General features: G+C 40.0%; 1 protein-coding gene across 1 annotated transcript in view; it reads left to right on the forward strand.

Moving 5' to 3' along the window:
* The window catches only part of C7 (complement C7), a 56,303-nt gene that overhangs the window by 27,579 nt on the left and 11,638 nt on the right, over positions 1-17,086 (forward strand). The window contains exons 9-14 of the mRNA XM_082382252.1: positions 849-959; positions 4,066-4,232; positions 6,534-6,762; positions 9,354-9,525; positions 12,642-12,729; positions 14,938-15,070. Coding sequence (XP_082238378.1) covers positions 849-959; positions 4,066-4,232; positions 6,534-6,762; positions 9,354-9,525; positions 12,642-12,729; positions 14,938-15,070 — 900 coding nt within the window. The remainder of the gene's footprint in view (positions 1-848; positions 960-4,065; positions 4,233-6,533; positions 6,763-9,353; positions 9,526-12,641; positions 12,730-14,937; positions 15,071-17,086) is intronic.

Genomic DNA, 17,086 nt, shown 5'->3' on the forward strand with positions numbered 1-17,086 from the left:
TTTTTTTTTTAAAGCTTTCTGAGTTGGTAAAAAAATTTTGAGTAAAAATTTTACTCTTGAGCAGTTTTTGTTCTTAAAAGTTTTAAGTGAAATTAATCAAGGATTCTGGGATATGTTATATGCCCCCAATTGTTCTTTAAGAAATTCTGAGTTTATTATAATATAGTTAGTAAAATTATATAAAAATATATTTCTACCCTTTATTATTTTCTATCCTCTTTTAAAAAAATGCATTGGCAAAAGTCCATTTGATAATGAGTAGAAATTGTAACCATCTAAGATTATGTGTCATAGGAAGAAAATGTAGAAACCAGAGATGTTAAAGATAGAGAGACTGAGGCACTAGAACTAGGATTTTAGGAATTAATTACTGTAGAACCAGAACCTAGCTTTTGGGGTCTCCAGTGGGTGGGCTGGAGGCCATTGCACGTCTACTTTTACCTATTTGCCTTATGCCTGAGAAGCTGACTGCAGTTGGGTAAAAGGTATCAATCTGTGAAGTGCTCAGTTTTTTCTCCCTTCACTGTTTCACCCACCCCCACCCTCTGGTCAAAGTTAATAGAAGCCAAGAGCGGCTGAACCATTTGAAAGTAAGTTTCAGACATGTGATGCTTTACCCCTAAATATAATGCATGTATCTTATTTTGTTTATAACAAACATCAAATATTGCTTTTTCTGACCCTTGACCCTTCTAGAGCACTTGAAAATGTACGTATAGTATATTTTTGATTATATGGCCCCAGTGGTAGGAAACAACCTCTTATCCCACTCTCACACCTGGCCAGCATCTCAAAGGAGATTTTCAACAAATGTGGAAACTAAGCACCTTTAAAATTTTTCCCCCCAGGTCTTAGTTCAGAGGAGAAGAAGAAATGTGCTTCCTCACATATCAATTTTTTGTTTAAATTATCAGAGCACACATGCAAGCAGATGGAAGAGACCTTAAAATTGGTTTCAGGTAAATGAGAAGGGGGTAATTTTCATTACAAACTTACCTCCATCCCTCTTTCTTGTGGTTAATTCCTGGTCTCCAAGGGCCTTTGAAATTCTAGCGGGTGTTCTGTTTTGTGTTTTTGAAATACTTGGTTATTTTTACCTCTGATCTCTCTGTCATATGTCATGGCAGTGAGCCATCATACAGAGTGGAAATTTCACTGGGTATCTCTGTGTACTGTAACTATGTCCTCAGTGAACACCATCTTTGTTTCCTGTGAGGAAGGTTGACAAACAAGCCTAGAAAAATGACAGCAAGAGGAGAAGCTTCAGTTTCACTCTGTGACATGGATACTCAGTGCAGTTAAAAGTTTTTGGTGCATGGTGGTGGTGGTGACGGTGGTGGCAGAGTGCGGGAGGTGGAGTGTTAGTCTTTGAGTGATTGAAGAAGGAACTGGAAGGGTAAGCTGATTTAGACTGTGTCTAGATGCTGTGTTAGGGAGTTTGGGTTTCATCCTGATGGCAAGGGATGCCGTTAAAGGATTTAATACAGAGAGTGATTAAATGAAAGATGACAAATATAAAGTTGTAGCGAAAGAAGAGGGACTGAAAAGAAATAATCTGATAGGGTAAGAACCAGAAAAGATGAGTAACATGGAAGGTAAAAGAGAAGAAATCGACAGCGAGAAATGCTACAGCGAAGTGACGTAAGAGAAGGTCTGAAGACTTCATTGGATTTGGTGATTAAGGCTTAATTGCCTTAAAATGAAGAGATTCTTAGTGTAGTAGGGATGGAAATGAGACTGTGGTGCATTGTGTGAGGCCATGGAGCAGCATTAGAGCTCAAGTTCTCTCGGGGTGATGGCAGAAATTGGGATGAAGGAGAAGACTGACCCAGGTTCTGAAGTCCTCATCAAGGAAGTGAGAATCATTTAGTAGATGACTGCAATAAGGAGGGAGACAAAGTGTTAAGCCAGGCTTAATTCCTCATTCACTTACTTTATTGATCAACTATTTACGGAACCTATAGTGCCTGCAGAAATTGTTCTAGGCACTGGTGATACAGCAGTGAACATGCCAGAAAAAGTGCCTGTCTTCTTGGACCTGACATGACGAAGGAGGAGGACAAGTTTTTGAACAACATGGAAATACACTGATCTGGAAATAGAAATGAAAGTGGGAGCTTTGAGAAGTTGTTGACATCAGTTATCAGTTGGGCTGGTGATTGGAAGCTACTTACTGATTTTATTTTATTTTATTTTAATTTTGCTTTGTTTTATCTTATTTTATTTTATGTTTAACAAACATGTAGCACTTATGATGTGCCCAGCACAATTTTAAGTGATTTACAAAAATTAACCAATGTACTCCTACCTAAGAACTGGGTATTATTCATATTTCCATTTTACCGACAGGGACACTGAGGCACAGAAAGGTTGCCCAAGACCACAGTTGGGGTCAGGCACAAGATTCCAATGTCTGGCTTCACAATCTGGGCCCTTCACTGTTGCCCCAGGCTGATTGTCTAGGGGAAGAGGGCCAGCTGGAGCACAGAGCTCACTGAGGTGTAGAGAGAGAGGCTACAGGCTTAGAAATAAATATAAAAGCTGATTTCTTAGACTCTGTAGTTTGTAAACAAGCATGTCAGTTTAGGTGGTGATTCTCAAACTTTGGTATGCAAGAGGATTACCTGGGGCAGCCTGTTCAAATGCTGAGTACTTGACTTTTCTCTCAGCTACGTCCTTCTGTGTCTTGGCTGGAGCTCAGAAATCTGCAGTCATTCTAGGTGATTCTGATTCCAGTAGTTCAGGGACTGAACTTGGCAATACACTGCATTAAAAGTGTGACTATTTGCATTTTAAAACGTAGCTAACAAGGAAGATGAGGAAGCACTCAGGCATTTCTTTAAAAATATGAGACTTTAATAACTTCTGATGATAAAAGTGTAATTTTTGAATTTGCAAAATTTTATGAAAATGTTATGAAATTGCAAAATTTAATTAAAAAAAGGAAATGAAAATCAACATAAGTCTGATCAGCAAGTTAGGAACTTCCAGTCATGACCAGTGTGGAAATCAATTATACATGGAGATGAAAATATTTCTGAAATTATAAGGCACAGAAATGAGAAAAAGGATTTGATTAGTATTCAAACTTTTTAGAACACTTTTTATGTGTTAATATATGCCTGTTAATAGCATTTTGGTTACTGTTAGTATTCCAGATGCAATGAACTTTTTCCTCCCAACATTTTCTTATGAAAATTTTCAAACATACAGAAAAGTTGAAAAAACATAGTAAAAAACGCCAACGTACCCACCTCATACGTGCAATAATTATTATTTTGATGTTTTGATATATATATCTACATATAGTATTTATAATGTTGACTGTTTAGCAATGCATAAATATATATTTAAAATATTTGTGATATTTGCTGAACCATTTGGAAGTTTCAGATGTCATGATGTTTCATCCTTAAATACATGCATGTATCTTCTAAGAAACAAGATAGTCACCTGTATAACAAATTTTCTTCTTACACTAAGAACATTAAGAATATGAAAAATAATTTCTTAATAATCATCTACTGTTAGGTAATGGTTGTGTCTCTTTACTCTCCTAATAGATATTATTTTTTAAAGTAGTTTTAGATTCACAAAACAATTGAGCAAAAAGTACAGAGAATCCCTATATCCCCGCTGTCCCCGTGGGCACAGCCTCTTCCATTATCAGCATCCAGGCCTTAGTGGTCCATTTGTTACAACTGATGAAACTACATTGACACATAATAATCACTCAAAGTCCATAGTTTACATGAGGGTTCACTCTTGTACATTCTGTGGGTTCGGAGAAATGCATAATGACGTGTATCCATTATAGTATACAGAGCAATTTCACTGCCCTAAAAGTCCTCTAAAGATCCTAAAAATCCACTAAAAATACTAAAAATCCCTCCTACCCCACTTCCTGGCAACCACAGGTATTTTTACTCTCTCCATAGTTTTGCCTTTTCCAGAATGTCATACAGTTGAATGGGTTGTGTTACTTCATTGACTTTCAATTTCATATTCTCATTCTCATTTCATTTGTGCATCCAGACTTATTTCGTTTGATTTCTCCTTGAGTAGGAGCTCAGGGCAATGTGTTACGAGGGGACCCATTTGTCAGAGGGGGACGTCCTGGCCTTGTGTCTGGCCTTAGTTACCTGGAACTGGACAATCCTGCTGGAAACAAATGGAGATATTCTCGCTGGGCAGGATCTGTGACTGAACTTCCCCAAGTCATAAAACAAAAGGTATGTGACACTCTGTTGAAAGCACCAGAAAGCAGTCATGTTTATTTGCACTGGGAAAACGAGATTAAATTAAGGTGGTTAAACAGAGAAGGCTGTAATTAGCGTTTTCTGTATCTCAGTTATGTTTTGTATAGTAAAATGAATGCATACATAATAGGAAACAAGTTTCATTATCTTGTATGTCCATATTTCAGTTGTAAAGGTTAAATGTCTTGTAAATCCCAAGAGAAATTAATGCTAAAATTTGCATTTCGAGCTTTTGACCTAAATTTGATTATGTTTTCCTTGGTCCCTGATTCAGAGGAGCTATAGATTCTTGCAAGAGGAAGGCATTTAGGGGCTTGTCTAGTGTTACATTTGTCAGGTCACCTTTCTTCCTGTGGCCATGGCTTGTAGGCTCCTGGTCATGCAAATTAGTTCTAAAAAGATAGAATCAATTTGGCTGGCAGAATTTTAGGATGTTTTATTGGCACAGTCAGTTCTTTTATAACACAACGTATGTGTTCTTCAAAATCAGAGAGCTAGGCAAAATTACACAATAAAGACCACAGGGCTTATGGGAAAAAAGGTGTTAGGAAAACAACACTCAAAAACTTTTGTGACACTCATTAAAAAAAAAAAGAGAGGCACCAATAAAAACAGTAGCAGTTTTATACATGTTAAATTGTTAAGAAATGCACGGACTACAATAAAGGTGGCACATTACCTAGAAGAGGATCTGAAGCTTGCTGGGTGATGGGAGGGTTACAGATTGTGAATTATTGTGAAGTGGTAGAAGGAGCGCTATCAGAAATGACAGACAGTCGTAACACCATTTGTGGTTGGTGTGGTTTATTATACAGGTGGTGAACTAGATGGGTGTTTGAGATGTGCACTTGTGTGTGAGTGTTTTGTGTGTTCTTATGCAGCTTGGTTCAGTTGTGTGCAGTTTTCTGTGTTCACCCCGTGTTTCTTATGGACAAAATTGTACATAAGAAAACACAATATTTGTGATATGCTCATTTTATTTTTTAATATCTCAATCTCAGTGGAGCAAATTCACATTTTCAAAACACATGTTATAGCAGAAGTGATTCTATGATCTATTCCCTGCCACAGGAGTCAGGCAGTGTCCCAGGTCCAACCTGACTTTTGAGATTAAGAAACTTGGACACTTTTATGAACTCAAAAATTACGAGTGCTCCTCAGGTACCCTCCTAACACCATACTGAGCCCAGTTGCCTCCCAATAACAGTGACAGTGGGAGGGGGAGTTTTTCCTGGGAAGTCTTACCTTAAAGTGTCATTCATTAATATTCAAAATGACCTATTTTCATTGTCAGTATCTCATACAAATCTTTAAAAATCCTAAACTGTTGTTTAGGGTAAAAAACAGACATTCTTTTCTATTCTCAACTATGTGCTTTCCCACATAGGACTGTGACTATTGTAGCTATGCTAACTTATTAGCTGGACAGGAAAGGGACAGAGAAAGAAGAGACATTTTACAGGTAGATAACCATGCAATGCTGTTCAGTTCAGAAGAGCTTGGGCAGAGACGGAGGGCAATGTGACTCTCTGAGCTGATCTCCATACTCGCAGTGGTGCTCTAGCCAGCTCACTCAGACTCTCTCAAGAGCCAATGGTGCAGATCTCTTCCCAGCTCCGTGCTCAGTGACATCATGGTGGCAGCCGGAAACTGGCCATGGTGAGAGTAGTTACACTGCAGAAATCGGCAAAGACTACAAATGAGAGCCTTTTTGTTTCTGGGAGAGCAGATTGTTAGAGCTTAGCCAATCCATCTCCGGTCTTGAAGTTGCTCTTCATCAGAACTATCCAGCACAGAGCGATAATGCCTACCTGTTTTAAATTTCTTCAGGGAGAGAGAATCATAGTCTCCATTAGAGAGATATGTTAAGTATCTCAGAGTCAGGATATTTAATCTCAAATTTAATTGCATTTGCTTCTTTACTGTAATTTAAGTGCATTTCCTTTTCTTCTATCCTCTGCAGAGGTGGAAATTTGTTGTCTTCAAAATAATCTTTCAGTAACTAGAAAATGAACATCCTGTTGGTTTTTTAAAATTTTATGTATGCACACAAAATACAAAAAATATTCCCTCCCTATCTCTTTCTAATTTTCCCTAGGTTTGTCTTGTAAAGGTAGTGAATTGCTTTCTCTTTTTATTTGAACAAGAAATAGTTGGAATTAAGATAAGAGTGGCTTTTGATTTTGTTTTAGTGGAGATTGAGCCAAAATGCTGAAAGGAAAATATTCTCGCCCAAAACCCTGATTACTGACCGTGATGTCTTTATCCGTGTAGCTGACACCTTTGTATGAGCTGGTAAAGGAAGTACCCTGTGCCTCTGTGAAAAGGCTGTACCTGAAACGGGCCATTGAGGAATATCTGGATGAATTTGACCCCTGTCATTGCCGGCCTTGTCAAAATGGTGGCATGGCCACTGTTAAGGGGACCCAGTGTCAGTGCCATTGCAAACCATACACGTTTGGTGTGGCGTGTGAACAAGGAGCCCTCGTAGGGGATCAAGCAGGTCAGTGTGCTGCATTCTCTCAAGTTATGCTGGACACAATGAAAAGGGAATTACCCTTTCCCTCTGGCCTCTGAGATTGTGCTTCTTCGTGTATGGAGAAGGGGAAGTCTCATAGGGCTTTGAATTTGTCTCTCCCTCCCTATTCCACCTCCGGGTTGTAGCTACTGAGGTAGGGCCCTTTGCTATCTCTCTATTTTCCCATCTGAACTAACAGAACTGCATCTATTCTGCATCTATTCTGCATCTATTCTCCACTCTCCATTAGAACAGATTTATGCCTGAAACACCTTCCATCCTTCCATAGTCATCTCAGTAAGGTTTTGTTATAACTTAGGTCTACAGAGCTTGTGTCTGCACTGACTAACCTTTCTGGTGGCAAGCTCTTGGAAACACCTCTATTTCTATTTTGTGTTATGTCCCACCAATCAATCATTCACAAATATTTGTTGAACATTGGCTGTGTGCTCAACAGTGCATTTGGTGTTTTAAGTATTTAGTATGTGACGTTCACTTTATGAGTAGGCAAAGTATGAGATGATTTGTGTATATTTATTTTTATATTTATTTGTGTGTCTCTCTCCTCTAGAAAGCTTACTTCTTAAATTTGGAACTGTTTGATTCCTTTCTTTATTCCCACAGCCTGACATAGTTCTTGATTCATAAAGTCACTTAATAAATGTTTGATCAATGAATAAGTACATGACTAAACCACGGTTGCTTATAGACAAGCATCAGGAAAGCATCCTTGCCTCCAAATGTCTCCCCAAGTGGCCTGTCCTGGTAAACTAAAATGCCACCACTGTGATTCATTCCTTTGAGGCTTAGATTTACAGCTATTTGATAAAATGGAAGCTCCCCCTGCTGGTGAGGAGTGGAGTAGCAATCATAATACATCAAGCTCTTATTACCTACTATTAACATACTCAGGGGACTATATTATTAACTCAATTTCTAATTGTGGAAGAAAGGGTAAGGGTAAGGAATATCATGGGCAAAATTATACAAATTATTTTAGTTTTTTTGTGTGTGATACTGAGGAGTGGCTGTGGAGGGAGTGGAGGAAAGAGGGATGTAGGTCACACAGTAGAAATAGCTAAGGAGCAGTAAACACAGCCATCTATTATCAGAAGTCATGCTTTGGGAGAATGGTTCCTGAGATCAGTTTCTAACTAGGAAAGCAAAGCTCTTAGAATATGCTTCAAATTCTCTCTTACCTCCTCCAAGGAATATGATGGGAAAAATACTAAAAACTGTGAGCCATGAACCAGCCCTGAGGTAGAAGGTGGCCAGAGTGAGTTGAGGAGGTGCCTGTAGATTGGAGAAGGATGCTGACAGGGGGTAGAAGCATTTTTCCTACTTACATATTTCCTCATTTTGTACAGCACCAGCCCTGGGGTTGCCAGCCTGGAGTACCCAATAGACCAGGGGTCCCCAACCCCCGGGCCACGGACCGGTACTGGTCCATGGCCTGTTAGGAACCGGGCTGCACAGCAGGAGGTGAGCGGCGGGCGAGGGAGCAAAGCTTCATCTGTATTTACAGCCGCTCCCCATCACTCGCATTACCACCTGAGCTCCACCACCTGTCAGATCAGCAGCGGCATTAGATTCTCATAGGAGCACAGACCCTCACAGCGTGAACTGTGCATGTGAGGGATCTAGACTGTGCGCTCCTTATGAGAATCTAATGCCTGATGATCTCAGGTGGAGCTGAGGTGGTGATGCTAGAGCTGGGGAGTGGCTGCAGATACAGATTATCATTAGCAGAGAAGTTCGACTGCACAGAGACCATAATAAATCAATTGCTTGCAGACTCATATCAAAACCCTATCAGTGAGGGGCAAGTGAAAACAAGCTCAGGGCTCCCACTGACTCTGCATTATGGTGAGTTGTATAATTATTTCATTATATATTACAATGTAATAATAATAGAAATAAAGTGCACAATAAATGTAATGCGCTTGAATCATCCCCAAACCGTCCCCTCCTCCCCAGTCCGTGGAAACATTGTCTTCCATGAAACCGGTCCCTGGTGGCAAAAAGGTTGGGGACCGCTGCAATAGACTATGCTCTTCTCATGCCCAATCACTGCTTTAACATTAGGAACTTATTTGCCTTACTAAGAGACTGTGGGGTGATAAAAAGAGCCTGGACTCAGCCATAAGACCAGGTTACAGTCTGGATGTGGCTCTTGCCCACCAGTACAGCATTGCGCATATCATTTAACCACTTTGTCTTGGATTCCACACCTATCAAATGAGAATGTTAACAGACCTCTTGGCCACCTCCATTCGTTCTTATGAGAAGTAAATGAATTATAAAATGCATGTGAAAGTGCTTTGAAACAGTTGTAAAATAATAAACAAATTTAAGATAGTATTGCAAGAAGTTCGTTAATGCAGCCTTAATACGGACAATCCTAGTCAGCGTGCAGAGACAGTCTGGCCATTGTGGAGACCTCAGTGAACAGAGTGAAGGTAATAAACCCCAGATCGTCCCCTCCCCCAATAACCACATAGTAGGAAGCTTAGCTTACCGAGCTCTGAAATCTTCCTCTCCAAGTACTCTCTGAACAACGTCTCTCTTATTTACAGGAGGGATTGATGGAGGGTGGAGCTGCTGGTCCTCTTGGGGCCCCTGTGTTCAAGGGAAGAAAACAAGGAGCCGAGAATGCAATAACCCACCTCCCAGTGAGGGTGGGAAATCCTGCATTGGAGAAACGTCAGAAACCAGACAATGCGAAGACGAGGAGTTGGAGCACTTGCGGTAATAGAGACCAGACCTCCTGGCAGTTATGTAAAACTCAGTGCCCTCTGCAGTAAGCACAGAATACACGATTGCTGCTATTGAAAGATTTAAACCTTAAATGGTGATTTTTATCAGGGAGTGCTTTGCTCTTAGCATTGGGGTCAGTTGAAGGAGAGAGGCATATTGTGGCCAATTTGCACTTGTGTGCTTCAAGTTTTCCTGACCCAGGTGTTACAAAAGGCTGGGGAACTGGAAGGCAGTCTGGCTCAGTGCATGCGAGCAGCAGCTTTGGCATCAGGCAGATCTGCCACCTACTTGCTCTGTGAACTTGGGCAAGTTAGGATAAAAATAGTAGATACAATGCTAATAGGATATTGCCTGAGGTTAAGAATATAAAGTGATTTGTACTGTGCCTGGCATATAGTAGGCATTCACTAATAGTTGCATTATTTTTCAGATATACCACTCCCTCTTATTTATTTACTTTGGACTAAGCATGAAGCATACATTTGAGACGGCTAACATCTTCACTGATTAGCCCAGGTGTCTGATACCAACTTCCTGTTTGCCAGGATCTTGCAAAAGCTATCTTCAAAAATGCTTCGTTGCTGGACTTCCCTGGTGGTCCAGTGGTTGAGAATCCACCTTCCAATGAAGGGGATGCGGGTTCCATCCCTGGTCGGCAATTAAGATCCCACGTGCCATAGGGCAACTGAGACCCGACGCAGCCAAAAATCAATCAATCAATCAATATTAAAAAAAAAAACGCTTCAATATTAAAAAAAAAAAACCGCTTCGTTGCTGAATCATACCCCTGGGTTAGAGTTCTTTATGCCACACCCCACTCTTTAATACTGTCCTTATTAACCTTTCCTGATCAGGTATTGGCAAAAATTCTAGAAGGATAATTTGAAGGTCATGTGAGTTGAGGAAACGTGTAAGATGCTTGGGTATCTGGTATTAGCATAGGGAGGTGAGATTCCTTATTCCTTATTCCTTGGGTGCTTCGTAATCCAACAATAACCAATATCTCTTGGCCGAGGAAGCTGGCAAGCATATGAGATTCTGGTAGGAGGGACCAGAGGAGCTCATCAAGATTAGGAGCCTGACCACCAGAGACAAGGGAGGGCAAGCCCTGCACACACCCTGATCTTGTCAGAAACCCCACCCTTGGACTGTTGTTATAAACCCCTCATCACATCCTCTGGGGTGGGGACACATAGTTTTTCAAGGCAGGAGCCCGCTGTGTTCCCCTTTGCCTGGCAAAGTAATAAAGCTAGCCTTTTCTACTTCACCCAAAACTCTGTCTCTGAGATTTGATTCGGCATTGGTGTACAGAGAGGCCGAGATTTCGGCATCATAATCATGATAACAATGACATCTATCATTAAACAATGATTTTCAGCAGTGCCTCTGAGGTCACTCTACACCAGTATTATCTCCACTCCAGAAACACGAAATCTGAGGGGAAGCCTTACAAATAGCCTGTGAATGTCGCCTCCTTCTGAGCTGAGTTCCTTATATGCTTGCCACACACTGAGGAAACTCAGAGATGTGAAGTATTAAGCATAATTTTCCTTTTTTATACTAAGGAGGAAGAGGATATTTCCTCTCCTCTGAGCACCAAGAAGAGTGAGAATTCTCTCAGTGCTTCCCTTAGGATGCTCCTGTCCATCCAGCTTTATGTCTACAGGCAGAGGAAATATGCCCACGGAGGGAGAGGTCTCCTCAGAGACCCTCATCTCCCCAGAGATCTGTGCCCTTGAAGACAACATTGTTCTCCTACCAGAATCTCACATGTTCGCCAGCTTCCTCAGCCAAGAGATATTGGTTATTGTTGGATTACGAGGCACCCAAGACCCAGGAATAAGGCATCTCACCTCCCTATGTTAATACCAGACACCCAAGCATCTTACACATTTCCTCAACTCACATGACCTTCAAATTATCTTTCTAGAATTTTTGCCAATACCTGATCAGAAAAGGTTAATAAGGACAGTATTTAAGAGTGGGGTGTGGCATAAAGAACTCTAACCCAGGGGTATGATTCAGCAATGAAACATTTAAAAAAATTTTTTTAAAACATCTATTTTTAACTTTTACTAATTTAATTTCTCCTTGTTGCACCAGGTCTTAGTTGCAGCATGTGTGTCCTTAGTTGCAGCATGCAGGATCTAGTTCCCTGACCAGGGATCGAACCCAAGTTCCCTGTGTTGGAGGGTGAATTCTTAACCACTGTACCACCAGGGAAGTCACTCTGGCCTCTTTAATCTTGCCTCAGGTGGTTACTTGGATGCTCCTCCCTTGATTAGCAACTGTTCAAATCTGCCCTTTGGAACTCAGGGAAGGTCATGGAGGCTGGAGTCTTGCCTACAAGAAATGGGGAACAAAAAAAGGCCTCTGTGCCTTGGAGCCCCACAGGGCCCTGCTCGGTTTCAGTTACTGTGAGCTCCCCTAGAGATTGCCTTGTGAGAGGTAGAAATAGCATGATTTTAGGAGCTTAACTAACTAGACATGAATCCAGCCCTGGTATTTTTTACTCTATAACCTTGGACAAGTTATTCAAACTTCCTGAGCCTTTCTCCACATATCTCATGGGGTTACTGTGAGTGTGAATTGAGCTGAGGCACATTTGTCGAACATCTGCCAAGGTGCCTAAGCACATAGTAAGCACTCAGTCAAAAACAGTTATTATTTTGTGTTACCTCTCTCGCAGGATCACGAACTTGAATTACCTTATTTTCAATACAGAATTGATTTTGTGTTAAAGGTATTTAAGAACCAAAGAGCAGGAGAAAAAGTGGGTGTGAGACAGGTGACCTCTAGGAATCCCATAAAGCATATGTGTTGTCCAATGGCTTTATTTCTTTTTCTTTTCTTTGTTTGTTTTCCATACTACTGATCTGGTAGTTACCTTTTGGAAGCTTGAGTTGATATTTGTGTTTTCTATTATGGGATGTGATCAGACATTTTATTCTGAGAATGACAAAAACATCACATCACATCACAGTGTCCACTACTCACTTGATGGAGTCCCTTCAGATGCAAATGAAAAATTCACTGTGCTGTAAAATATTTGTTAAACTGTGGAAAATCCATCATGTTAATTATGTTTTGTTTCCTTTTCCTTTCAGATTGGTTGAACCACATTGCTTTCCTTTGTCTTTGGTTCCAACAGAATTCTGTCCATCACCTCCTGCCTTGAAAGACGGATATGTTCAAGTTGGTTATAAAAGATACTTTTTTCCTTTACATACACTGTTTGTTCCAAGTTCTAGCTCTCTACTGATGTCATAACCTATTTCCTCCTTCCGTGATGAAACAGTACTAAAAACATTTTATGTGTGCGTTTTAGTTTAGCAGTGAGGGTTTTAGTTTGTGAGTTTTCTTCTTTGGCCCAAGGTGGTTAGAATTCTTCAGGAGGTAATATATCTCCTGCGGTAAAGGAAATCAATATCGCCACCCAATGAATTAGAAATGTAATCATGCCAGAGGGTTGCTAAACATTTCCATTCTGAACACAAAAGTAGGAATCTATAAGCAAGTTTTTCAGCATAGAGAACTTACCCTGTTCTTTTCACTGCAAGGAGTCTTTTTAAATTTTTCATAAATACAAGGGTTGGGGTAAAGCATTAGTTTTATTCCAGGGGCCAGTAAGACATTTAGCCAGTGTCTGGTGAGATATGGGTCATTGTATTATACTTTGAGCAATTTTCTTGTTCAGGAAGGAACACAAGTCATCTGCCATTTGTCATTCTGGGAAATTAATATGGCTTTGGGGCCATATTAATTCATGTGCTCTTCTCACTCCTTCTTATGATGAGGCTTTGCCTCCAAACCCCAGGAAGTATCTCTTCATGGTACATAGGAGCTATTGTTCATCAGGATTTTCTCAATGCCACCAGCCTTGGTTTCTGGGTGAGGAATTTGCCTCTCAAATGCCAGGCCCTTGAACATATACTCACTGAGTGTTTGCTGAAATGTCCCCAAATGTAGGTACTGTTGGGAGAAGTGTGTGTGTGTGTGTGTGTGTGTGTGTGTGTGTGGAGAGAGAGAGAAAGTGAACCTAGAATCTCTAACACTCATATTGTCCCACCACAACCCATGAAGTTCCTGAAGGAAACATGCTTATAGAATGAGGCCAGGCAGACTCATATACTTCAGCAAACCACGAAGCTGCTGTCTTCAACTGTAGTGCATGTGGTGTCCTGTAGGAGCTGGGGGTTCCAAACACTGACCCGTGGACTGGCTACATCATAGGCACCCAGGAAACTTAACAATAGATTGCTGCTTGCCCCTTGTTCTCCATTTTTTTTTTTCCTCATTTTGTAAGTTTAGTGTAGAGCCTGAGAGTTTTGTTTTTTTTTTAATTGTTACTAATGGTTTTGACAGAGAGGTCAGGTTTAGACACTGTGGAGTTAGACTTTCTCACATAGAAGTCCCTTCTGCAAGGCAGAGGAAGGCCTAGGGGCTAGAACCAAGGCAGATCAAATATCTTTCCCCATTTTCTTCAAATCACAATGCCAATCTGGGTGCTCTTTTTCCTACCAACTCTCATGATGGAGCCAGACTGGGCCAGGAGGAACAAGACTGTCTGTGAGAAGAAGGCGCCACAGAATTTTGTTCTATTATTGCCTACAGCAGAGCTGGTCCAGCTCCACGCCCTCTCCCAGGCCAGTTTTCTTCCGCATCTTCTTGAGTAGCTGAGAACTAGATGGATAAGGAAAGGAACCAAGAGAGACACCAAACAAGAATGATGACTCCCTCTAGGCTCAGACTTCAGATTCTTCCTTGCTTCACAGTGAAATCTCACCTCCTGGCATTATGGGCTAATGGCACGTCCTTGAATCTGACCCAGCCTCAGCATCACTTCCCTTACAGGATGGGGCTGGGGAGGGTAGTGGGTGGAGATCAACATCATGCTTCCCCTGAAAGTCATCCGTGGGAACCTCAAACTTCCGTGAACATGTTGATAGGACATTTGAACATTTCTGCCTGTTCCTAATGACATTTATTGGGCAGTATTGCCAACGGACAGCCCATAACACCTCACTAGGAAGAGTTGACTGACAAGGACATTTCCAAAATCCTATACTTTCCTGAAAGTGTAATAGAAGTTATTTGAGCAGTGTCCACTAAAGTAATTTTAGTAAAATGTTTAGTACAATGCTTGGTTTTGGGGAGCTGCCAATAAATTATAGAACAGTGGCATTAATAGCTTTATTTCAATTAATGGTGGTACCAGTGTTGTTGGCTAGGACTCTACAGGAAAAAATAATTTTACAGACAATTTTCAAAATGAGTTATTTGAATGTAGGCTGCCTGACGATTAAAGAAGTCATGATTTATAGGCTGAATATATCTAAAGAAACATTTTGTTAATGCAAAAGAGATACATTCTTCCTTTCTCCATCTTTTATTTCTGTTTAGGATGAAGGTGCCATGTTTCCTGTTGGGAAAAACATAGTGTATACTTGCCATGAAGGATACTCTCTTGTTGGAGACCCTGTTGCCAGATGTGGAGAAAATTTACAGTGGCTTGTCGGGAAAATGCATTGTCAGAGTGAGTGGCCTTGATTATAGTACATAATTTAAGATGAAAGAATAGTGTGGAAAGGAATAAATCAGGATAAATAACAGCTTACCATATGCCCATGTCTTGATCTCCTTTTCCTGAAAAGCTTATATGATCCTGTCCAAATTTCAGGAATATCTTGAAAAACCCCTCAGCTTTCTCTAGTTGCTAGTGCTCCTGTTAGGTGAGGCACATTTTATTGCAATTTTAAAGTTTCTGGTGCAAATTAGAATAGGTCAGGGAGCTCAGTTCTGGTTAAGACCATCAGGACATTCTTTAGAGTTTAATCACCAGGGATTTACCACAATCGACTTCCTTAAATGCTTTTGATCCTATTTTGTTTAGATGTAGGCATCTGAGTAAGTGCTTCTGCATGTTGTATCACCCTAACGCTATTTTCTGGTTTCTATCTCAGCTGTACTACAATATAAGATTCTTCAGCAGATGGATAGACAGAGCTACAGGGATGTATTTGTCCTATATCAGTTGGTCTAGGCTATGTGAGGAAAGTCCTAGTGCACACAGGCACATTTTATTCTCTTGGGTATATACATATTAGTAAAAGTTCTGAGCTGTCAGGTATACATACATTTAGAGTTGGTAGCTGCTACCAGTCTTCCAAGTGGTTGTACCAGTTTACATCCCGGACAGAATCTGAGACGTCAAGATTGCTCTGTATCCTCACCTACACTTGATATTGTCTATCTTAAATTTTTTTTTTTTAAGCTATACTGGTGAGTGTGTAGCAATATCTTATTTTTTAATTTGTATTTTTAAATTTGCATTTCTTCTGATGACTAATGATGTTAAGCCTGTTTTCATATATTTATTGGGTATTTGGATACTTTTTTTGGTGAAGTGGCTGTCTAATCTTTTGGGCATTTTTTCTGTTGGTTTGTTAGTCTTTTTCTTACTGATTTGTAAGGTCTCCTCTTGTTCTCTCTGTTTCTGTCTGTCTTTCTGTCTCTCTGCCCTAGAGTCCTTGGGAAGAAATAAACTATCAATATTGCTGAAATAGAATATAAATATTCCCTAGCTAAGAGTATTAAAGCCAAAATTTAGTTCTTTTAAAAGATTAATAAGATACTTCTGCTTGAAGAGCTTCTTTTTCTTTATTGTGTATCTACTGGTGAAAAGTTGTCCCAGTATTTGTTCATCTAAAACGTTTTTATTTTATCTTTACTTTTGAAGGATAGTTTTACTGGATAAGGAATTCTAAGTTAGCAGTTATTTTCTTTAAAGCCTTTAAGGATTTTATTACATTGCCTTCTGACTTCATTGTTTTTTAGTGAGAAGTCAACTTTCAAGTTTATTGTTTCTCCTTTGGAAATCATATTTTTTTGGTCTGGCTGCTTTTAAGATTTTTTTTTTTTTTTTTTTCTTTTCCAGAAGCAACTCTACTCTGATGTGCCTAGGTGTGATTTTCTTTGTCTTTGTCCTGGTTGATCTTCAAAGCACTCTTGAACCTATGCTTTAATGTCTTTTGTCAGTTTTAGAAAATTCTTCACCTTTGTCCTCAAATATTGCTCTGTCTCATTCTTGCTCACGTCTCCTCATGAGACACAAATTATACATTTTTTAGAATGTATATACATATACATACGTGTGTGTGTGTGCGTATATCTATCTATCTATCTATCTATCTATCTATCCATCTATCTATCTATCTATCTATCTTTATTTTGGTTTGGTTTTTTTTGCCATGCCCTGTGTCTTGCAGGATCTTAGTTCCCCGACCAGGGATCGAACCCAGGCCCAAGACAGTGAAAGTGCCGAGTCCTCACCACTGGATCGCCAGGGAATTCCCTACATTTTTTTGTTTTACATCGATTTTTCTCTCTCTGTTTCATTTTAAATATTTTCTATTGATCTATGTTCCAGTTTATTAATTCTCTGTACAGTTGTGACAATCTGCTTTCAAGAACTCTACTGAGTTCTTAATTTCATTTTCCAATTCTAGATATTCCATTTGTCTACTTTTCTATACTTTCTAATTCTCTGTTG

This window comes from Balaenoptera borealis (genome assembly GCF_965194805.1).
Source record: "Balaenoptera borealis genome assembly, chromosome: 2".
NCBI classification, from domain to species: Eukaryota; Metazoa; Chordata; class Mammalia; order Artiodactyla; family Balaenopteridae; genus Balaenoptera; species Balaenoptera borealis.